At 43.7% G+C, this 23,989-nt stretch overlaps 1 protein-coding gene across 4 annotated transcripts in view; it reads left to right on the forward strand.

The window, feature by feature from the left end:
- cntln (centlein, centrosomal protein) overlaps positions 1-23,989 on the forward strand; it is a 93,189-nt gene that overhangs the window by 30,190 nt on the left and 39,010 nt on the right. For all 4 annotated transcript variants that reach the window (XM_042225047.1, XM_005932382.3, XM_042225048.1 and 1 more), the window contains 5 exons: positions 700-821; positions 4,920-5,036; positions 14,434-14,534; positions 21,370-21,467; positions 22,367-22,896. In XM_042225047.1, coding sequence (XP_042080981.1) covers positions 700-821; positions 4,920-5,036; positions 14,434-14,534; positions 21,370-21,467; positions 22,367-22,896 — 968 coding nt within the window. The remainder of the gene's footprint in view (positions 1-699; positions 822-4,919; positions 5,037-14,433; positions 14,535-21,369; positions 21,468-22,366; positions 22,897-23,989) is intronic.

A 23,989-nucleotide genomic window follows, 5' to 3' on the forward strand; every position in this document is an offset into this window, starting at 1 on the left:
CTCTCTCTCTCTCTCTCTCTCTCTTTTCCCTCTCGTACTAATTTCTCAGTTCTCTTTCTCTTTTCTCTACTTCCATGAGCTCTCTGTCTCTTTTTCCTTACCCTCTTTCCACCTCTGTTTGTCCTGCCTGTTGAAAGAATTTTTTCCATTGCCCTCCCTGTTAAGGTCAATGTGATGAGGGAGGAGGGATGCCCCTGACAAGAAAAATCTATATGTTGTCTTCTCTTAACTCCTTCTTTAAAGCAGGAGCCCAATCTCGTTCTGTTTTAATAGCTGTCAACAGCAACAAACCCACCACTACAACCCCATATCACAACACACGGTTGTCATCAGTTGGTAACTCCAGTGAGTTTGTTTTTTTGCTGGTTAGCGTGAGCGTGTGTGAGTGTGCAGGCCTGTTTAGTGTACAGTGGCACCAGCGACTTGTCATGTAAACGCCTCATTTTAATGATGCCTCAGTTGACCAGAAGGAGTGGAAGCATTTGTTTGGGAGAAACAAGGAAAGTGGAATGAATCTTGACCGGCTGCTTTCTGTTAGGCCGAGATGTTTCAGCTGCAAAGCAGCTTAAATATGTTGGTTTCTTATATTTCATGCCCAGTATGGGCTGTATCAGTGCAATTGTGGCAAATTCCCTTCTTCTGTTAACTTTGATTTGAGTTACCCAACTCAGGACGGAATGTTGCCATTGTGCTTTACAGATGGAGGAAAATGAAGAGCTGAGGAGAGCTCACGATAAACGTCGTGAACGCCTGCGTTTGATTCAGACCAACTACAAGGCAGTCAGAGATCAGCTGAAAGAGATGGAGAAATCAAATGGCATGTGAGTACACACTTTACTGTCTAACATTTCATAATAAACTCTTATCTCACAGGAAATTATGACTGCAAATGAATGGTGAAAGATCAAAATATACAGAACCCACATCTTCATAAAATAAAACCTGTGCATACACAAAGCAACTGGGATAACCTCCAGTTTCACTACGCAGCAGTGAGTGAGAGACACTTCAAAGCATATAACTCGCCTTGCCTTATGTTAAAAGCCCTGTGAAACACTACAACCCCCTGAAACCACTCACAAATAGTCTTAGGGCCCCATTGCGCTCCACATGTTGTCTGACAAGACCTGAGTTCTGGATTTGGGAGAGTGGGAGAAATTCCTCTTTTTTCATCTTTGAAAAGCTCAGAGGTTTTAAGCCCAGTCAAATTGGCCCGTTTTGTGCCAAGTGTATGTGCTCTTCGTCTCTTCTCCCTCAGCGTTCATTAAGATGTGAGAGCCAGAGGCTGGAGGTGTCTGGTCCTGGGGGTGCAAGGTGTTTGAGAAGGCCTGTGGAGGAAGGCTGCAAGAGGGAGGAGGGATGAGAGCCATTTCCTGTTTTGAGCTGCTATCTTCAGCAAAAACCACGGGATTTTTTACACAAAGTGGAAAATGTGCTGGAAAATGTCATTAACATACGGGTCTTTTCTTTGTGTTGTCTCCACTAGTCGTTTCCTACTTTGCTGTCTATTTCTTTTCTCCACCAGCGTCATTAAGACCGCTCAGAGAGTAGCTAAAGGTGCGTATATGTGGTGGCCGTGCGGGAGCGAGGTGTTGACCCCGTCAGCTGTTTTCTCTCTGGGTTAATTAAAGAAAACAGCAGTGCAATGTGAGCCCGTGTGAAAGTGGAGTGAGTGCGAGAGCGTGTTCAGCCCTAGGCTCGACTCGGCTCATGTTAGCTCAGCGCGGCTCAGCAGCATGTGTCTGAGACAGTGGGAACAAAGACGGCCATGTAGAGAGAGCCTCGGCAACGTTTCGCTGTTACGAATGAAACACTCTGAATGGTAACATTGATTTTTGTTAAAAGAAAGCATGCATGTTCCTTTAATAATACAAACAGGGATTTAGTTCAGTATAGAAAGCCTAATGTTAGGTTTCAGTCTATCAGTGTCAGTGTATCTGTGTTTCATGAGTGATTTGACATGAAATTGATGCAATAGGCAGCTTTGCCCTTTTCAGTCTTCCTTGGCACCAACCAGTCACTCAATGTTATGATCTTGGCATTCATTTGGCATTAGGCCACATCCTTAAATAGCTGTTAAGCCCACTGGGGTAATGCCCGCCTGAATGAGAGACAATAGAAAATGACTTAAATACTCCCATTAGTGCTAGGAAATCAGGGGCCTAACAAGTCAGCGGGGATAGGCGTTGACTCTCATTGCATTTTGAGCTTGTTAGGGATGTCCCAACAGCTTCCATGCTGCGTTGTTGTAGATGCAGGGGGGTCAGTTTGATCCCCTTTGTGTTCCTGACCAAACGATAAATGGGTAAGTGCGTCTCTCTTCACCTGCCTGTACGAATGCATTTACTTATTTGCCGCGTCTGTCAGGTTTAGAAATATTTAGACAGTGTCACAATTTTTTTTATTATATTTCGTTTTTCAAAATGACCCTCTGGTAAAGGTACTTTCAAAAGTGCTGTGTTGAGTAGTGATCCAGCGTGTTTCAGATATTCTTTAGCAAAGTCTATTCCTATTCTAGCATTTTATCCTTGGGGCTGATGAGTGTTTTGCACCTTGTGGTGAACCCTTTGTATTTGCTCTTGTGAAGTTTTCTCTTAATGTTAAATTTTTCAAGAATATGCTCACCTGCTTTAGAGTGTTTCTCATGTGGCTGAATGCTGTGAAGGGTTTTCTTTAGTATAGAAAGGAATCCTGTACTTGTAGTTTTTTTTTTAAAGATATACCAAAGTGTCGATGTAGCAACAACTAATGTTTTTGCTATCTCTCCAATGTATATCTAATAAACTTCCAGCCTAATGGCATATTTCATTTACTTCAAGGGCGTCGTCCACATGTTTTATGTCCACCAAAAACGGCATCCTAATACAAATGCCACACATTAAATCAGCTCTAGACTATTTAGCTGCTTTACTGATGAAGCAAGAATAAAGGAATGTCCCATAGCTATCTATGACAAAACTACATAGGCAAGAAAAATTTGTAAACTCACTGGAATTACCAGAATTTTTCAATTTTTCCCTGAAAATGTGGTATGATCTTTATCAAAATTCCACTTATGTTCAAAAGTTTTTCTTTTGTCAGTCTCCAGCATTGCCCAGCAAATTATTGATTAGATTATTGGTTTGTGTGCAATCAGCTGCCAAAAGATGTCAGTAATGTGTCTGTTAGCCAGTCCCGCCCAGAATAGAACTGCCAACCAATCGCAAATCAGAAGAACAGTCCATCGGCTGATCGGTATGCAGGCAATGTGCAGTTGGCCAGTCCCAGTGAAATCACCCTGCCAGTCACCATTACTGCACCACCATATTTTCCCAAAATGGTGTGAAGAAGAGAGAGAGAAAAACCCGACTTCTTATTTATATTAGAGAAGGGAAAACGTTTTTTAATCAGACTGGGGATGATGGGGGTGAGCAAATAAAATTAAAGGTTATTAAAGCATCCGTACTCTGATCAAAGTTGCGCCCATAAACAGATTCCCCCTGATTCAGAGCAATTAGCCGCAGCAGCGTGGAAAAGTTCTCTCTGTTTCCTCCTGCTTAATAATGGAAACAAGGATACCATAAGGGAGGATGCACTGAGGCCTGAAGAAGATGGCTCTCTCATGGCTCCATGTTCAACAGCTTTTAGGCCCACTGTAAACAAATTAAAATGTATAAAGCTTTACCATGACTTAATAAAGCTTCTTGCACATTTCTTAAGTAATGCAGATGATACACTGCAAACCGGAAATTGCACAGGGAGAATTGAAACAGCTGTGGGTAAAAGATCTTGTACTTACTCCAGGCACTTTTAATGTAGGTTTGGCTTCATTCATTGTGTGCTTTCAGAGAAATGTCAGTCTCTGTGCCTATAGAGTACAGTAAGGTTATGTATTAAATAGCTTTAGACTCTGGGAAACTAACACACTACTCCCATAGCACGCATGTACGGCCACACAACTACACTCTAAAGAAGTTCAAGGGCTTCAAATTGCTCACGGGGGCATTAGCAGTATTAAATGAAAACATTTGCCATTCCTCAGTAGCTTCTAACTCCCAGTCACCAGGGTTTAACTAGTATTAGCATAGCACGGCGGCATCTAGATAGCCAATAATGACCATGGGAAAAGGACCCCTCCGCAACAGCGACCCTCACAATCCATTTCCACACCCCTGCCACATTGATCGAGTGAAAATGAGAAGTCGGTGTGTCTGTGTGCATGACAAAAACGGTATTCTCTTCTCATCTGCTTCTTTTGCAATCTGTGGATTTCTCACTAAAACCTGTTTTAGTTTGCAAATGAAAGGCTAATTGGAATTGAATGTGTTGGGCTCTGGCTGATTGATGAGTTGGATGTGTGCAGGGATGCAGTTGGGGGCAGTGGCGATGGTGTGTGTGTGTGTGTGTGTGTGTGTGTGTGTGTGTGTGTGTGTGTGTGTGTGTGTGTGTGTGTGTGTGTGTGTGTGATTTGAAATGGGAAGTTCAATGGAGGCGGCAGCTACTGAGCACAAAGTGTCATTAAGTATTCATAAGTGAGGTGTAGACATTTGAATGACCTCGTTTGCGAGTGTGTTTTTGCCATTATTTACATTTGCATGGCACACAGGGAATGCTCCACTGCCCTGCCACACGGGCAGTGCCCTGGGCTTTAACAAACATGCATACGTCGGTACATGATTTGCCACTGAAATGTCAAAGTCAAGGCTGCTCATTTGAATACTGCTAAAGATGGCTGAATAATAAAAACACAGCAACACTAAGGGGCCTTGTTACCCAGAGTGAATTGGCCAGAGGCAGCAAGTTGATGTATAGTACCAACAATTTTCCCTTGTTAGTAGGTTTACTATCCTTATGTCCGTATGTGTGCCAAGTGAGCCTGTGTTTTTCAGTTTCGCTTGTCTATGCATCTACACTTTGGTCTTCTTTTGTTGTGTGTCTAGGCCAGGTGGAAGGATACAGCGTGCAGCGCCGTGGCAGCTGCGGCAAGAGGACAGTGATGCTGTATGGAATGAGCTGGCCTACTTGAAAAACCTCACCAGAAAACTCTCTATTGAAAAGTAAGTTGCCTGCATTAAAAATTCCCTGCCTGAAAACTTCCAATCTTTAAGTTGCAGTAGACTTGTTAGCTCACATGTGCACCTAGAGTTTAGCAACAGTACTGACACTCCCAGCTTGAAGTTACTTAAGAGATGCTTTTCATTTCATGTTACTTCTTTGTTACTTCTTCTCTTTGCTCCTTCTTTTGTCTTTAGTCTGTCTCTGGATGTAGTGTAGCCATTGTCTTGTTTGATCTAGAGAAGCCCCCTGTAACCGTACCACTAACACTGACCCTCTGCAGTGCTACACAAAGCTTGGCCTAAAGCCATGGTCTACCTCTCTCCAGTCTTCCCTAGCCTTCACCTCTGCTCACCTCTTCCCTTCTCTATCTCGTGCCTCTGTAACCTCCCCTTACCCTCTTCCTACTTGTCTTCCCAGTTGTCTCCCTCCGGCCTTCTGTGATGCTGCAGTAGGCTGAGGCCAGAATTCTAGTACTTCCCCACCACCACCACCCCCTTCATTGCTTTCCCCTCTGCTCACCCCCCTGCCCTGTCCTCCTAATCCCAGCTGAGCTCATTATGATATAGCCCGGCTGGCTCTCTCCAAGCCTGAGCTGTCCGAGCTAATTACAGGCTAGCAGCCCTAGTGCCGCTGATGCTGCCTGTTAAGGGATGTCCGTCCGCCTGCCTGCCTGGCCACGACTAGAACTGAGCAGACCCGAGCACAATATGATATAGAGGCGGGGCGTGTGGGAGTGAACAGACTGCAGTGAACATGCAGGTTCCTTGGAACTGACCTGCAAGGAAAACCACAAGGGATGGAGAGCTGCTGGCCTCCTTCCTAGCTGTGCAACTGCCTCATCCTTAGGGGTTGGTGTTGATCCCCCTCATGTGCCCCTGACCAGCACTCCACCTCATTTCCTCCTTTCCCGGCCCTCACATGCGACCTCACGACGGTCGCTTGTGGAAAGTAAACTTGGCTGAGATGTTTTTAACTTGCACTTTAGAAACAAAACCTCTCAATTCCAGGGCAAGCATCTTCACACACGTACAGCTCAGCAGGTTCCCTGTTACTTTTCCCATCTTTATTCTGCTCCTCCTTTCATACCTGTTGTGAGAATTAGCAGGAGTGAAAATAGTTTGGGACTGTGAACAAAGCCAGCTTAACCAAAAAGCTTTACTTTCCCGCAACTCACAATGCAAATTTCAGTTGAATGAGTCCATCCTAGTGCAAATAATCAAAGACGGTCCTGTTACCCTAAAGCAAATGCCAGGAAAAACTTGGGGCATGGAGGGAAAAATTTGCTTTTCACTGACTAGTATTATAATAAATGTGTTCATAACAGTCCTGTCAGATAAGTGTAATTGTTATCTCATAACAGCTAAAAATTGGGGCTAAATAAAGGCCCTTACTAAGCTTTAAATAGCTAGTGGTTGGTTTAGAGGAGAGTCTCTGTATAAACTCTGTTTGTCTTTCATTTGGTTTCCTCATTGTCATGATATCATTCACAGATGCCTTCTTTCACCTTCTCCAAAAACAGCACATTTAAAGCACTGTCTTGAGGCCCAAATGACCATTTCCCACAATGAATATTGCTCTGATAACTTGTGCACAGTGGGTCCCTAAAGCACTAAGAGAGGGTTATCAAAACCAGCCCCCTGTAATCTAAGCACTTGAATAGCAGGGTGAGGAGGAAGGTGAAACAGGTCTGTTCTGTTTGTTCGCTGATTTGTCGGCTCCCTGTGGTTTAATTTAAGGATGAATTAGGCAACAAATTACTTATTATTTGACAACTTTTTACTTGAAAATCATAGCAAACACCTATTGCGTGAACTTGCAGGAAGGATGACTTTTCATGTAACATTAATAAAGGTCTCTTTGGGCAGCACACGCAGCTAATACTAATTTGTTGAGTTTTGAAATGCTTTTGAATGAGTATTATTTTAGGCTCAAGTCTGTATGAATATGAATCAGGTCTGTAAACTGGCAGCACTTTATAATAATGTCACACTATTATGCATTAGTAAGGTCTTAGTTCCTTATTAAGAAGTGCTTAATTAATCATTTATACAGCATTGCTCTTTAGTTTGTCATTTATAAATTCAAATATATTTATCCATCGTTTACTGTTATCCCATATACACCTATCACTACTGTATCGCTATTATTGCTGCTATATTAATGTTAGTAATAATCATAATCATAGACATAGAAATAGTAGTATATTTGTATTTATAAATGGCATACTACAGAGAAGTAATGCTATATAAATGATGAATGCACTTGCTAATACCTTTGCTTCTGCACAGACAAAACATTAGTGCTGTTGGTCACTGATGTTAGGTCATAAAGATGCATTCCAAGCAACTTTAAAATTTTACAATTCCTACCTCCAACTTGGAAAAAGTCTGTTTCCAAAACAATTGCCTAGAAAACAGGATAAACAGGATGCAATAATTTACAAAATATTAGAAAGTATCACCAAGTCAACATATTAAATGCTGACTTACAGTATTTAATGCACGTCTCCACACTTAAATTTCTCAAAGGTGGCGTGCCAGATTTGGTGACCCCACTTTTGATGTAGCATTAAAAGACTAACAAAAGTTGTGTATTTCCTGTTTCCTGAGAAGTGCAAATTGTTTTATATGGGACTAAGTTTAGATCATAGGCATATGGTGGGGGAAAAAAGGAGGGAAAGCATATCCCTGGGGGAAATAAAATGTGGTGGTCCATTTTTCTAATTGTAATTTTCTAAAGGCCATTTCCTCTTTAGTGATTTGATATGCCATGTTGCATTTGGCACAGCTCAGCTTATGCAGTTCCTTACAGCTGGCAGTGTTGCCAGCACTGGGAGGATGCAGAGCATCTTGATCTCCTCTTTATTTTATCTCCCCTAATCACTTATCTCAAAACACGAACAGATTTTTTTAGCTGCTCTTTCTGTTTAATGCCTCTCAGTATTAGGCTATATTCCTGCTGAGCTCTGCTCTATCATGGTTATTTTGCATTTCATCACAACCCATCTCTCCAGTTGTACCATTAGCCTTCCAATATTAGCTGCTAGTTTTTACAGATACTGCTTTAACAGTCACTAGAGTCACACAGTGAATTTCTTTAGTTTTCCACTTTTCTGTAGTGATCGGTGATGCGGGCTCAAAATTATGTCACAATATTTAAAGATAATTTACTGACAATTTAAAAAAAGAAAAGAAAAATAACTGAGTGTTTTGTTGATGCTTGAAAGCAGCATTTATAAATCTTTTCAAATGCACCACAGTCTTCGATAATGCACTTCCTAATTGGAACTCTAAATATATTGAAACAAGATGCCAACAGCAGCATTATAGTAGTGGCCCAGTATCATATCCAGTCATACAGCATAAGTCAAATATCAACATAAAAGCTTTAAATTTAAAGTAAAATTATAGTATAGCCACTGGTCTAAACCTTGGTTTTCCATCCACTGTTTGCTTTCCCTGTCATATGGAGTGCATCTAGCCAGTGCTCCATCAACACCCATTTGAGCCATTTGTTCACATTTGGGTCACACATCACCAGCTAGTTGTTCCTCCTCCTTCATAACCTGATTTTACTCAATGGTCTGTTTTTTTTGTTTTTTGCCTCAAGTGGTGAAACACATGTTGTTTCCACCTTTAGCGGGAACAGTTTACTTGCATATTTTGCAGAGTGCTGTGCTTTGCCAGAGGTTGCTAAAGTAGCTTCCTTTTTAGGCACTAAATGGTCATCAGAGGCTGACACCTGACTCTTGCTCTTAGACATGCCTGGGCTTGTGTCCTTGTTGTACACACTAGGGAACATAAAGACACGCTGTTGCGAGCAATAATAGCATGATAAGATATTATTATATAACATAAAAACATTTATATTGGTGTTATCACAGCCAGTATGATGTGACATAGCCCTTCTTGCATCTCAATAACATTTCTGAATTGATGCCAGATCACAGCTGTGTTGTTTTTTTTTTTTCTGAAACAGTTGTTTGGGCAGCGTGGTGGTGTAGTGTCACATTACAACAAGAAGATCCTGGGTTCTAGCTCCCCACAATCATGATAAATGGATGAAGAGATGGATAAATAGATTTTTTTTAATGGGAAACATTGAGTGTGTGTTAAAAATAGCAGTTTTGGAGGAGACAGTTGACCTAATGTTGTCCTCTTCCCCTCACCCCAAACTGGTCCAGGCAGATGGCCGGGCTCAGGGAGGGCCGTCTGGGGCTCTTGAGGTTTCTTCCTGATAAAAGGGAGTTTTTCCTTTCCACTGTCACAAAAACACTTGCTGATACGGTGTCATGACTATTTTCTCTGTACTAATGTAAGCACTTTGAAGCAGCTGTTGTTGTGAGTTGTTGCTATATAAATAAAACTGAACTAAAAAAAATTTATATACTGGAAGATAACCCCTTAGCAGTCCTATTAGTCCCCTAAACCATCCAATGTCCCGTGGGCGGTACGTCCGACTGCTAACAGTTTAAAGAACGAGTTTAAATATTTCCATAAGGTTTATGTTAACCCATGCTTTGAATGGTTCATCATTAGGGCCCACTTTCATGGTTTTTGCTGTTCATCGATACAAGGTTTCATACAAACTCCTTTATGTAATAATGTCATCATAACCAGATCAGTATAAAGGGCAATGTAAACATTCAGCATTTAAACCTGTTTAGAGTATCTCTTAGCTTTCTCTATGTTTTTTAAACAAAAATAACATAATAAGACAAAAAATAATAAGACAAATAAACTAACTGACACCAAGGACTATTTCCTACTGGTGTTGGTACGTAGCTGGAAAGCAACTGTGGGCATGGTATGCTAGAAAATTCGCATTGGGATCATTTTATCTGCCTCATTATGCATCTGTCTGCGGCGCTCCATGTCCGTGCTTGTTAATTGTTGTTAAAGGTCTGTTGGTAAAAAGAGGCAGGATTATTTAGGCTCCATAAACAGAATAAACACATGCAGTGCACCCTCAGACTTAAGATGCTATACTCAGACGACATCAAAGCATAAATTAGCTAGCGATTACTGGGGAAAAAGCCTTTGAGATCATTTGCAGTGCTCCTCTGTAGAGAGTGACCATTATGGACGTGAACCTCCCCAATAAGCGACGTTGACTCTAATTAAGTTTAATAAAGTTTACCCTCATATTCCTCTATTTCTTTTCGTTTCATCTTGATTTGCTAAAAGGTATTAGAAGTAATGAGAGTCTTTTGCCTCCCGGACCAGGGCTTAGTTGGAGAAGGGACACATTTGTTCACACAAACAGACACACAAACAGAATGTTATATGCATTTTCCTAAATTAGACAACTAAGGTTTTCCCTCATTAATTATTTGGAAAGTCAGTTGCTATGCTAAAAAAAAGCCATCTTTACACTTAGCTGGTAATTATGTTGCAGGCTTTAGTGGGTCATCTTATCCCGGCGGTCCCCAACCTTTTTTGACCCACGGACCGGTTTATGCCCGACAATATTTTCACCGACCAGCCTTTAAGGTGTCGCGGATAAATACAACAAAATAAAACTAGTACCGGTACCGAAAAAAAGAAGATTTATTCATAACACATGTGAAAAGACCCAGGAAAACCGAGTTAACGATAAAAACGATAACAAAATAACGCTGAAAACTGATAAAAACCCTCAAAACCATACATTTCACACCTGAGCCTCAACTCTCGCGGCCCGGTACCAAATGACTCACGGACCGGTACCGAGGCCCGGGGGTTGGGGACCGCTGTCTTATCCGATCTTATCGAGACAACATTACAACACAAAGTATGTTCTCACAAACACTATTCATACTTACAGTACAAAACAGTATGTCTTTTTTTTTTGTCAAATTTAAAAAGATTTTAATGGACAGGCCTTCTCATTCCCATGTTAAAAAAAATACACCATTATGATATTGTTTGATTTCATTTTAGGATACCTAACGGCATCAACAAGCCTCTTTAACCATGAGTAAAGCGGACATCCTAGGTTGTGGTTGTAACACAAATCCCCATTTACTTCTCAGATGATTGGCCTATGGCAGGAGTACCAACCTCTTCGAGATCCACTGCTGCCGCTGCCGCTGCATTGCCCACGGCTAAAAGTAGATCACAGAGGAACGTGAACTCCACCAGTCACCGTTTCTGCTGACAGCAGTGGCTTATCCGCTGAAACTCCCTCCATGAACAAACAGCCTCCTAGTCTGAGTTTAACCATGGGGGAAATCTCCCCACACACCCCAAAAACAGGAATCTTTCCCCAGTGATGAAAATGCCAGTGGTGTTTTCACTTTCTCACCCTGTTCCCCGCTCTGTGCCGAGAGAGAAACCAAGAGGAGGCTGGCGTGTGAAATCACAATGGCTGCGAATGATGCGTTGCGTTGTACACAATTGTGGAGGAACACTGGCAGTTTGTGCTCTAAGCTGTTTTCGGCGCAGCACATGTAGAGCTGAGATCAAATGACATGGAGTGGATAGCTCGTGGCTGAAGTACCAGCACAGCATGAGCGCGAAAATGTTTTTTAAAACGGGGCCAAAAGAGCGGCGTGAGACATAGACTTACATTGTAGACCACATCATTAGCAAACATAACACCTGTCTGTTGCCTTTAGTTTAGTTTCTGCCAAGAAACTTCTTTTGCTTTTATGCCTGCTGAGTGTTTTTTTTTTCTCTTTTACCTTAGGTGAAGCGGCAAGTTGAGAGGGAATTGAAAATTGTCCGGCTAGCTTCATTTGATTTATCATCCTGATTAAAAAAAAAAAAAAAAGAAAAAAAAAAGACTCAAAGAACTCTGTAGGAGTTGAAGCTTTAGAGAACATTTTCTCCTTAGCAATATGTAGTATATGACAGGAAGTCATGGCTTCATTTCAAATAAATTTCACGTTACTGGAGGTAGTGCAACATAGGGAAAAGATGGGGAAGGTAATTTGTTTCAGGTGCAGGTTGGTGTAGTTTGATGCACATCTAAAACATAGCTCCTTGAGGTTGGAGTTTGAGCTTGTGCCACAACTATAAGATGTTGCCTCAATATTTAATTTAAATTCTTGATGCTGCTCGTTTTTGTTTATTACCATATCTTCAGTAGAGTGAAAATACTTTGCCTGTATTTATCAGATTACTCACTCAAGGAGTTGGAGTTCATCCTAATTTGAAATCACATTTTTGACATTTTTATTTCACTAAGAAAAGAGAGAGGTTGTAAAAACTGGAAAGTAAGAAAACAGAAAACTTGTGGGACTAAAAATAAAGATCATTTAACATTTAACTTTAAAACTGAAACAAATGGAACAAATAGCATAGCAGTCAATTCTAAAATGCAAATTCACCAGTGAACCAAAGGTGTTTAAATGTTTTGGGTGGGTTGCACGGTTGCCGTACATTTTCTTCTGGAAAATCTCTTATAGATATGAGCAGAGTCTGCCACAACTGTTACTGAGTACAAGTTGCAGTAGTCTTCCATCTACAGGATGTTATGCTGTGAAACTGCAGTCCCCTGGCCAATGAACTCCATTTGCAATCCAATCTCTTCTTCATCTAAGAAACTATGCTTATCCTTCAGCAAAACTGAAAGTTTTACATATGAGCTTTGGTTGAGCATCAATACCATCAGCATCCAAACAGGCATAAAAAAGAAACATGAGATGGAGCAGGCTCCTTTCACACACTGCATATTTCAGCTCATTTGTCCCATTAACAGCCTGGACACATAAGGCAGTGCCTCTGCTTCATCGACTGGAGTTCATTTATGGAGGAAAATCTATAGAAGAGCGACACATATCCATCTGCTTCCTCACTCCCTTTGGGAGAGTCATTTGTGTACTTATTTAGGCTGTGGTCAGCTATTAGACTATGCCTCTCTGCTGGACTGTGTGGACTAAAATGCTAATTACTTCCCATCCCTTTGCTATGCCGATAACTTCTCCCATGTAATTTTCTTGCCATATGTCTGGAAGAATCTCTTGGTTGGTGTAGCAAAATTAGATTGGTTGAAACAGGTGCCGAGTTTGTGTTAACTGGCATTATGCACATCATAATTCACCCTTACCACAAATGCCCTTTTACTACTCAAATGCTTCATAATGGAACATGCTTGCTCAGCTTACCACAAGCTTTAAGAATCAGCCAGGAGGAAGACCTGCCTTTGTAATGAGGTTAACTGAGGGAAGAATGCCACTATAGTAGGAGCTTGTTTCTAGTGTTTCTCTTTGACTCCGTGGAGCAAAGGGGAGGGAAATTAGGTGTGTGTTTCAGGTGTGGTTGTCTCAGTGGGTTTGTGTGTATCCTCAGTAGACTTCAGTTGGGGTCCTAATAATAACTTGAAAGTGCAAAGTCTAGAGCATGGCTCCACATAATTAGCCTTTAGCAGGAATCAAGCTAATTGCAGAGAGGTAATTGGGCACACTTTACAGTCTGTTTGTCTGCTGTGATACACACAAACACCCACAGTTACACACTGTACTTTCCCACCTTGGCGTTTCATGTTGCTTGTCACTTTGATTTCCAGATGAATTAAAAAGCATTTTAATTAGTTGATTTCTTCGCCGTGTCATCTTTTTTTTTCCTTGGGAACAGAAGCCAGCAGATAAGATTCGAGTTAAAAAGTCCATTAAAAGTTTCTACATTAATGGCTTCCACAGTGGAATTGAGAGTAAAAGATTCTCATCACACAGTTCTTGTGCTGATTGTTTTTTTGCGTTTCTTTGTTACTCCTTTCATATTTTACTGTTCTACAGCCACAAATCTTTGGAAATAAATGTAGTGAAACTTTACTAATTTTGGGAAACTGAAAATGATGTTCAAAATTGTTGGTTGGTTCTAGTTTTTATGATTATGCTACTAAGTAAAGAAGAAATGCAATTGTCAAATTTCAAATTCTATGATATTATCGCTGTGTGACCTTTTGACATGTGCACTGACCTTGAATTTGACCTTCCTAGTAGCAGGAGATCTGTAATACTGCAAAGTGAACTTAGAATTTTTTAAAGCAAATTGAAATATCCCAGCAGTTTTCATTTTCTTTCACAATATCGTGTTGAAAATAGGAGTGGGCGATATAGGAAAAAAAATTCTGAATAACGTATCGGTGATTCCAGCTGGCAATTTATTAATGCAAGCACAGCATTATACACAATTTAAACTCAACTAAACAATAAACATAGGTGTAATACATATATATATATATATATATTTTTTTTTTATTTAAAAAAATATTAAATATCTCACAAACAGTAGCCAATCAGCTATTTCATACGGCATATCTGGACTCAGTACATCAAAATCTATCAAAAAGAAATAAAACATTTTATCTCTGAAGCACACGTCTGAAAAATGATTAACCAGTGTTTCGAAAAACATAGATTTGACTTAGCAAACTTTGTTTGAAGGAAATTTGATGTTGTGTTTAATGCAGAGCTGGCTTGGAAGAAGAGCTTGACATGCTGCGAGTCCAGGCTGCTATGGACCGGGCCACAGTAAAGGAACTCCACCTCTGTCTTGCAAACAAACACCAAGGTGAGCATTTTCCTTCACACTAGTTCTTCTTTTTGTCAGGGAGTGCCTTAAAAATTACAAAATAATGTTTTTTCTCTTTGGTCTTTATTAATTGAATGCATGTTTTAATTTGTCTGAAAATAATGAAACTAAACTGAATTCTACGCAGTTATTCTGTTTTTAATTTTAAGCTCATGTTGTTTGCAATGCTACTTCTTCTTCTTCTTCTTTTTTTTTTTAAATTAAGCACTGGTCTGGTCAGGGCCATGTGCATTACTGCGCGGATTTAATAAGACTACTCCCAGGAGAATTCATAGGACAACTCAATTAAGACTTGATCAACTCCTGGTAAATTGATTAGGACATCAAGTGTGGTGTCCATCTTGTCTGCATGTATTATTCCTGGTGTTAAAAATTACATCCCTTTTAATCCAATCTGCTGCTTTGTCAGATGCTGACCACTGCAACCAGTGACCTTAATTAACTAGTTCAATAACAGATCTGTTCTATATCACTTTAATTTTCTTCACAGCCAATGATGGTGTCTGGTGGAGATGCAAGCATGTGATTTAAAGGATTGCACTAATTAAAATAGTGGCTCGACTTCTGTTGGCAGTCTAGTTAGGAATATGAGAAAGCAGCCTTTGTTGAAAGGACATGCTTGGCTTTACATTTTGTCAGGGAAGAATCCCTTAACTTTGAAGGAGTGTGGTCTCAGCAATAGATAGGCATCTGTGTTTTCTGATTTGGTATAGTTTTAATACAGATTATGAACATGTCTGCTGTTTTGCAGTTCAAATAAGGTTACACCATTGTGGCAACATTCAGAATATTTCATATTAAATCTAGATTGAACTGAGTATATTTGGAGTCAGTTGGCCATAAAGTCAAGACTCTTAAGAGGAAATTATGGATGGCCATAAGATTTACTCCTGAGGAACCGCTTTGACCCGATCAAAAAGATGCAAGGTTCAGTCGCTCACACCAGGATCACACTAACGAAAGACAGCAGATGAAAGGAACGGAGTCTTTGTGCTGCTTCCTATGAGGAGACACGGGAGGGTTGTTAATGTATGCTGCAGTGCCAGAACCTCCTTCAACAGTGGGTGACTAGGGAGCCACCACGTCTTCTTATCAAGGTAGTGCTGAGGTGCCAACTCCCATGCCACCAGTGCTGGAGCTGGATAATTGTCTCCCAACCTGGTTATGTACCCAGCGAACACAGCAGCCCTCCTGTCCTATTTGGTGCTCTGTCTGATTGAATGTGACATGTAGGGAAGACAAAAGGGCAGGCTAATTCAAAGTAACAAACTTCCCTGGGCAAAGCATCAATGCAAAGCAAGGGAGCAGCAGCTCTTTACAACATGACCCTCTCTCTTTTTCCTCTCTGCTTCTGTGGCCGCTTTTTCCCCTCAACTCGTTCTCCAAAAGATCAAGTGACCTAAAAAGTCAAGGTCCTGAATATTTAATGTTTCCAGCCTCATTGTACAAATTATTTTGGTCATCCCGTCAGGAATGTTTAAATAGGAAAGAAAGAAAAGCAGAATGTTTTGTATTGTTCTCTTTCAAACATTCGTTTCGGTGTCTCACTATGGGGAACACTCTCTCAGTGTTGTCCTCAGAAGCCTCTATATCATTACTCCAGCCAGCATTGGCTGGCAGTCGTGACGCTTGTGTCAGGGAGGGGCCACCCTCCTCCCTATAAAAGAATGTGTGACGCAGCATCACCCATCATTCAATTTCCTCTTCTCGCTTCTTAGAAACCTCATCTCCCCTGACTGTGAACGTGAGTCCTAGCTTAACTGTCCATGCGAGCAAGCTAACACCTTGGTCACCGGGCGCTAGCACGGTTCGCGTTTCGAGTCGCTTGCTCATCACCACAGAGCCAGGTCGGAGAGTATGTTAGCTGCCACCACGCACCTAGCACAACAGCTAGCTGACCAAGCTAACTGTTTTTTGCTACACACGGTCACCAAGCCAGGTAGCACAAGCACTAGCCACCACACTAGCTAGGTCATACTAGCTCACCATAGCTACCCGACCGAGAGAGAGAAAAAAAAAAAAGATCAGCGTTAGCCGTCCAGCCAATTCCAAGCTAGCTCCACCAAGCTTCCTTAATATGGCAGACTGCAAACCACTGACCAGAATTTGCCCCTGCAGTTGCAAAATCTCAGGTTCAGATACACATGATGCGTGTGTGATGTGCCTCGGGCTGCAACATGCCCAAACGGCTATTTCCACACCGGGTTCATGCGAACACTGCGCTTGCTTCACCCTAAAAAGTCTTCGCCGAAGGCTAGCCCGCCAGGCTAGCCTGTCAAAGAAGGACCCAATGCTGTCTCCAATCGGCCCACCGATGGAGCACACTGAGTCAGCCACACCAGGCACCAGCTGGGGCGACGAGATGGATATTGTCCTCCCGCTGGCGGATGATGCCGAGGTCAGCTGCGAAGCTATGTTGTCTGATTCCCTCGAGGCTAATGATGAGCTACTCAGCGAATCCTCTGAGGGAGCGTCGGAACATCTTGTCTCGGACGAGCATGACAACGTTTTCTTTGCCCCCTCTTCTGCGACACAAGGGGCCGATTGTAATAACCCCGGCACACAGTCCCACGGCATGGAGCTATTTGATGTCGCAAAACGGGCAGCTGAAAAGCTGGTGATCCCATGGCCCGTGGTGACAACGGAGACCTCCACCTCACGATACGAGGGTAAAAGGCTCCCCAAAATGAAGTGCACTACTAAGCAGATACTTCCGCTTTTCCCCGAATGCGTGGACGGGGTTTCCATGTCATCTGGTCCGTCCTTGCCCTCCAAGGCCAAACGCCTGCAGTCCTCCCTGGCTGACAAGGCGTGTAAATCAGTTGCCACCACCGTGAGGGCATTGAACGTCTCATCGCTCCTGCTAGCCTACTCGGCGGAGCTCCAGGACCAGACTGCTGCGAACCTGGATGCTAGCAAGCTGTGGGAAGAGCTGGGCATTGTTACGGACCAGTGTCTCCACCTCACTAGAGCGGCAGTACAAGCGGCGGGCAGAGCTCTCAGCATCATCGTCCTACAGGAGAGGGCAAGATGGCTGAACTTGTCGGAGCTTTCAGATGGAGAAAAACGTGACATTCTGGATGAAAGCATCGACCCCGCTGGCCTTTTCGGGACTGCCGCTGCCACCATGCAAAGACGGTTCGAGGAGAAAAAGAACAAGGGAGAGGCCCTGCAGCTGTGTCTCCCTCGGAAGACCCCCCTCCACCCAGTTGCCGAATGTTCACTCAGGTCACCAGCCGGCGTGCCGACGTTTAGAATCCCTCGCCGACCAGCCCCACAGGTTGCAGCCCAGGGTCCCCTAGGATCGCAGAACCCTAAGACCCACTGGCCCAAGAAACACTGTCCGCCTGCTGCCGCTCAGGGTGCCCCACCACCAGCCAAGAGTCGGACCGCAAGAAGAAGCGGACTGCCTAACATCCCCCACGGCGGAGATCGGAGCCGGACCAGCCCGGCGTCTCCATCAGTCCACTTCGGAGAAGTGTGTTCTGCCTCCACCTTTCAGCGCCTGGGACTCGAGTTGGATCCCACAGAGCGATTTCAAACAAAGAGACGACGAAGACGCTGTTCAGCTGAATCAAGCAGTCTGTCTCACAAAACACACTGTTTATTAAAAACTCACCCGTTGCATCCAGGCATGTTGCCAAGGGCACGGGAAAAATGTGTGAAAACACAGAAAGTATGTTGAAAAACATAATGCCCCCACGCACCCAGACACCACCGGGGTTGATTCCCTCAGTGGTGTCCGGCCCCATAAGCGCTGGTCAAGCGCGGGCCGCCCGCGCATGCGCAGTCGGGTCTGGCCCGAAGGACCAGTTTCCGCCACAAGAGGGAGCCAGAGCTCCGTCTACTGTGGAGTGCCTGTCTTTGGGGCCGCTGTCAGCAAGAATAGAGAGATGGCGAGCTCTCGCTGTGCCAGAATGGGTTGTGAGGACATTAGGGTGAGGCTATCATTTGCAATTCGCAACCACCCCTCCCAGATTTCACAGAGTGATTTTCTCTCTTGCAAAAGGCGAATCAGCCAGGATCCTGCAAGAAGAAATAACTACCTTGCTATCAAAGGGAGCAGTACGAGAAATACCCCAGGAGCAGAGCCAATGTGGCTTTTACTCAAAGTATTTTCCCGTAGGCCCAAGAAGGGAGGGGGACTGCATCCGATACTGGACCTACGGGCTCTGAATCAGCATCTGAGGTCATACAAATTCAGGATGTTGACGACCACCACTCTGCTGCATGTAGTGCGCCCAGGCGATTGGTTTACATCAATAGACCTGAAGGACGCATATTTTCACATCCCTATTTACCCGCCTCACAGAAAATTCCTGCGCTTTGCGGGTGGGTTACGGTCCCGTCCTTTGCACATGCTGGCTCGCAGACTGATCATGTGGATCAGCATCAATCTGTTGTCACTGAGAGCTACTCACATTCCAGGAGCTCTGAACTTGGGAGCAGATTTAATGTCCAGGGGAAACCCGCAGTACGGGGACTGGACCGTGCACCCACATGTGGTGACCCAAATCTGGACCCGCTTTGGCCAGCCACAGGTCGATCTGTTTGCCTCGAGGGAGAACGCTCAGTGTCCACTGTATTTCTCCCAGAGGGACCAGGAGGCTCCGCTAGGGGTAGCTCACAACTGGCCACAAGCTCTGCTTTATGCGTTCCCTCCACTGGCCTTAATTTTTCCCACTCTAACCAGAGTGAGAGAAAGAGGGCTAACAATGATATTGATCGCCCCAAGGTGGACGAGGTCCCATTGGTTAGCGGAGATTATGCCCGTCTTGTGGAGCGAACCTTGGGCTCTCCCTCTCCGACGAGACCTAGTCTCCCAAGCCAGGGGGGAGATTTTTCACCCTCACCCTGAGCTCCTCGCCCTGTGGGCTTGGCCCGTGAGAGGTTGAATCTGAGTACAGCAGGACTCCCCAGGGGTGTTATAGCCACTATACAGAGTGTTAGAGCCCTCTCCACAAGATCATAGTATGAGAACAAGTGGAGGGTATTTGAGGAATGCTGTGGAAAGTCTCTCCTTTCTCCAAGAACTGTTAGATAAAGGAAAGGCCTTTTCCACAATTACAGTATATCTAGCAGCCATTTAAGCCTGCCATGTGGGCTTCGTGGATGGCCCAGTGAGCCATCACCCGCTAGTCTGCCGTTTCATGAAAGGGGCACGACGGCTCCACCCAGTGTCTAAACCTCTCGTTCCCACTTGGGATTTATCCCTGGTGCTGGGGGCAGTTTCACAGCCACCATTTGAACCACTAAACCAGGTGGAAATAAAAATCCTGTCTTTGAAAACTGCATTGCTCCTGGCTCTCGCATCTGCGAAACGTGTCAGTGATATTCATGCGCTGTCAGTACACAAAGAGTGCACCTGATTCACGCGGGATAACTCTAGAGTCACACTCAGGCCAAATCCGGCCTTTGTGCCCCATTGGAGCTGGAAACTTTTTGCCCTCCTCCTTTCTCGTCCCCTGAACAGGAGCGCCTACATGCTCTCTGTCCAGTTAGGGCTTTATGTACCTATAGAGAGAGAACGAAGGCTTTCAGGAGGTCGGATCAGCTGTTTGTTTCCTGGGCTAAACCACATCTTGGCAAGCCCGTTAGCAAACAACGCATTTCCCACTGGATTATTGAGGCGATCCAATTGGCTTATTCCAGCTTCTTCTCCCCCCCCGACTAGAGGGATGGCAACCTCTTGGGCCCTTTTTAGGGGCGTCTCTATAGAAGAGATATGTGCAGTGGCGAGCTGGGCTTCACCTTTGACCTTTGCAAGGTTTTACAGGTTGGATGTCACTGCACCAACTCTAGCCCACACTGTGGGGCCCCACGAGACCTCCTAAGTGGGCAGTCAGTCGTTCAGATGGGCTTATCTGGCAATACGGGAGTCTGCATATCCCATAGTGAGACACCGAAACTAATGTTTGAAAGAGAACTTGAGGTTACTCTATTCCGTAACCCCCGTTCTCTGATAACATGAGTGAGGTGTCTCACCAGATCACCAGTAATGATATAGAGGCTTCTGAGGACAACGCTGAGAGAGCGTTCCCCATAGTGAGACACCTCACTCATGTTATCAGAGAACGGGGGGTAAGGAATAGAGTAACCTCAAGTTTTGTGTTGCCCTTCGCATATACGTAGGCAGGGAAGTTGTTTGTACTTCAGCAGGTAGATACTGGGTAGGTAGCAGTGACAGAGGTCTGTTAGATTGTGTTAGATGTGTTCATGAATACACATGCATCAAATGCCTAAGCACTTGCACTCTTGCATGCTTTCTGTTGTTATCATAAAGTCTAAATCATATGTTTGCCAGGGCCACTATTGAATTTCCCAGAATAAAGCTGCATGTTTGTCTGTGGAGATTAGAAGTCCTTTGGGGAAACACAGTGGACTACAAAGCAGTGCAGCCTGGGGCTGTGTATTCACAAGGGATTCAAGCACTTCTCTTCGTTTGTTTTAGGTCCCCAGAGAGAGGTTGCATATAGTATACACCCGCCTGCACTTCTGAGCCCTGTTTTCCTATTTCCCGGTGGACTATTAAATAAAACACCTTTCTATTAATCTGAAGTTAAAGGGCTGTGTAAGATTTTTGAAACCAAAGGTGTTTTTTGCAGTGAAAATTCCAAGTCCACATGAAAACAGCGTTAGGGATTTTTCAGATTTGATTGACAAAAAGGAAAAAAGACACTGAACCTCAGGAAGGAAATTAGACCTTACTAATGCTAATTGATTTAAATGTACCCTTTTTATAATTATTCTATTGATTGAGCAGCTTGAATTTGACACAAAGTGTCACAATAGCAAGCTTTGTTCTTCTTTGCAGAATTACTTCACAAAATGGTTGAGGAGCACCAGGTCAAAAGCAGCACTCCGAAAAAGCCTTCTCTTCTTTCAGGTCGAATGGAGCAGTTATTGAAAAAGGTACAGCACTATGCCGTCACGGGGTGTTCTTTGTCACTGCCTATAAAGGAAATCCAACACAGCCATAAGTTCAGCATGGCAGCTCTCAGAAATTTTTGATTTTGCTCTTTCAAGGATAGTTTAACGGTGTTCTTATGCATTGGAGAAGAAGGGTCATGTAGTAATTTCCAAGCACAGTATCAACTAGACAGTCTATAAATTGCCAAATATAATTTGTGTATCCCAGAAAATACTAGTTGATTTAACGTAGATTTCATAGGTTTGGAGGCATGTTTTACGCTCACACTCACACACACATGTAAAACCCTGCTTGCATGAGCTTATATGTTCCCCCACCCCTTCAGCCTTCATGGCAGTAAATCATCAGGAGTGGGGATAGCCGTCTAATTTTGTTTGAAGGGTACCAGGCTTCACCAGCAGGCAGAGAGAGAACCAAATAAAAGGGAAAAATTGCCTGGAGGCACAAACCCAGCAGGCATCCACTGTTCTCTTAAACAGTCTCCACCAAAGATCTAACAAATAGACTAAGTGCTCATGGTTGCAGCGTAGTTAAAGGTGATCAGGGTAACGGGGTGCAAGTCAGATGTCCATAACCGTGTTTGACTGGGGACGACGGTATTGCTCCCCTCTCCGCCCCCCACCCACACAGCAAACTGTAATTACGCACTTGGGAAAATATCAGAGGAGAGGAAAACTAGTAAATCACGATATGGTCTTTCTCATTGAATCTTACTAATATTAATACTATAGAGCAGGTTGTTATTTTGTCACTAGCAGTCCAAGAATAAGTATTTCTGGGGGTTTTTAAAAACGAAAAAAAAAACAAAAACTACAGATATATAAGCCAAAATTGATTATTTTGTAGCACAGAAGCCCCATGTATGTTTTTTTCTTTTCAGATTGATCAACTGGAGCAAAGAATGATAAGCATGGAGGAGCAGACAGAAAGGCTGAAAGATGAAAAAGAGCAGCTACTCGAAGTCAACGAAGACTTGGCCCACAACTGCCGCAAACTCCAAGCCTCTTTGGATCATCAAAGAACTCAAGAAGCTGCTCTTGAAAAGGCAGCCCATGCACAGGCCGTGGCTCAGGAGGAGCAGCACTGTAGTGAGGTCAAGGCTCTAGAAGTACAGCTGGCCTCATCTCAGAAAGAGGCTACAAAGCTTCATCAGCAGTTGCTGAAGCTGAGACAGGAGCTGGGGATTCTCAGAGCAGCTAAGGACTTCTATAGAAATCGTGCTGCAGGACCGATGCGGGCAGGTGGGATCGCTAACAGCATTAGCAGCAAGGTCAAATTCAAAACAACCAGGCACAGAGGTCTGCTACGGCAGCGCAGCCACCAAAGAGTCAGCGCCAATCAAGCCATCAGCTGGCAAGGGCCAAGCTCCAGTGCCGCTAAAGACGAGTGGGAGGACATGAGCGTAGAAAGGTAATGATACACATGCACGCGCACTGGCGCACATATTCTCACACACCCCCTCTCATTATTTTTAGGTGTTTGGGCAGAGAGGATGGGCTGGCTGAATAGTTGGGGGGGGTACCAGCAGCAGCAGCAGCATCGAGGGGACAACGTGCATTTGCAAAGCGTAAGCAAATGGGTGATTGAATTTCATTGTCTGTCTAGTTGGTATTCAGGAGCCAAAAGAAGAATGTGAGCAAGAATGATAGAGAGAAGGAGAGAGGAGGGGGGAAACTACTGTCAGATCCTTTGAAATATCATGGGACGCCTCGCTTGGAGCTTATTGACTGAAATTTGCATGCAAAATTAGCCACCTCTCTACACAAAGTTGAACCGATGCCAGAAAAGCCCAGGGATAAGGGGCCGCCAAAGCCTTGATACCTTCCAGTGATGCCATTTTCATGCACTAGTCACGCTACCCCGAAATTGACAGTTTGGCAGTTTGATTTAATTTACTCGTTCTTTGCATATTTACTACCCCCCATCGACAGCACTAAGGATCCCCTTGCAAGGACCCAGTCCACCCCCTCCTCCCAAACACACACACACAGACACACTCCTATATGAAGCCCACCTTGCGTCTAGTTATGTTAGTTATCTTGTGGCATGTCGGTTCACAAATGTATGTGTGTGTGTGTGTGCTGCTCTTTTTTTCCTCCAGCCACCCCATTGCCCCCTCCCAACACACACACATAGACATACACACATACGCTTCCTTTCCATCCCACACTCCTCTCCTTAGCTCCTCGCCTTAATTTGGTTAGATGAATTTTGAATGACCCTACTCGGATCAGTACCAGATGTCTACAAGCTGTTTAACACCCTCTAAATTAAGAACCATCGACAGTAATTATTTCATGTATGTTTTATGCAAAAAAGCCACTGAGCCAACATCTATTGAGTGATGGCTGAAATGATTTGATTTCAAACACTCGCTGATATTTATTTCCCTTCTCTTTCTCTCCCGGTATGCCTTGCTCTACACGCTCTCTAGCTCAGCCCTCCTAACTCACTACCTCTTCACCGACTAATTCATCAGACTCTAATCCACCCCAGCTCTATC

This window comes from Haplochromis burtoni, unplaced genomic scaffold, assembly GCF_018398535.1.
Source record: "Haplochromis burtoni strain Fernald_Lab_line unplaced genomic scaffold, NCSU_Asbu1 Contig_158, whole genome shotgun sequence".
Taxonomy (NCBI): Eukaryota; Metazoa; Chordata; class Actinopteri; order Cichliformes; family Cichlidae; genus Haplochromis; species Haplochromis burtoni.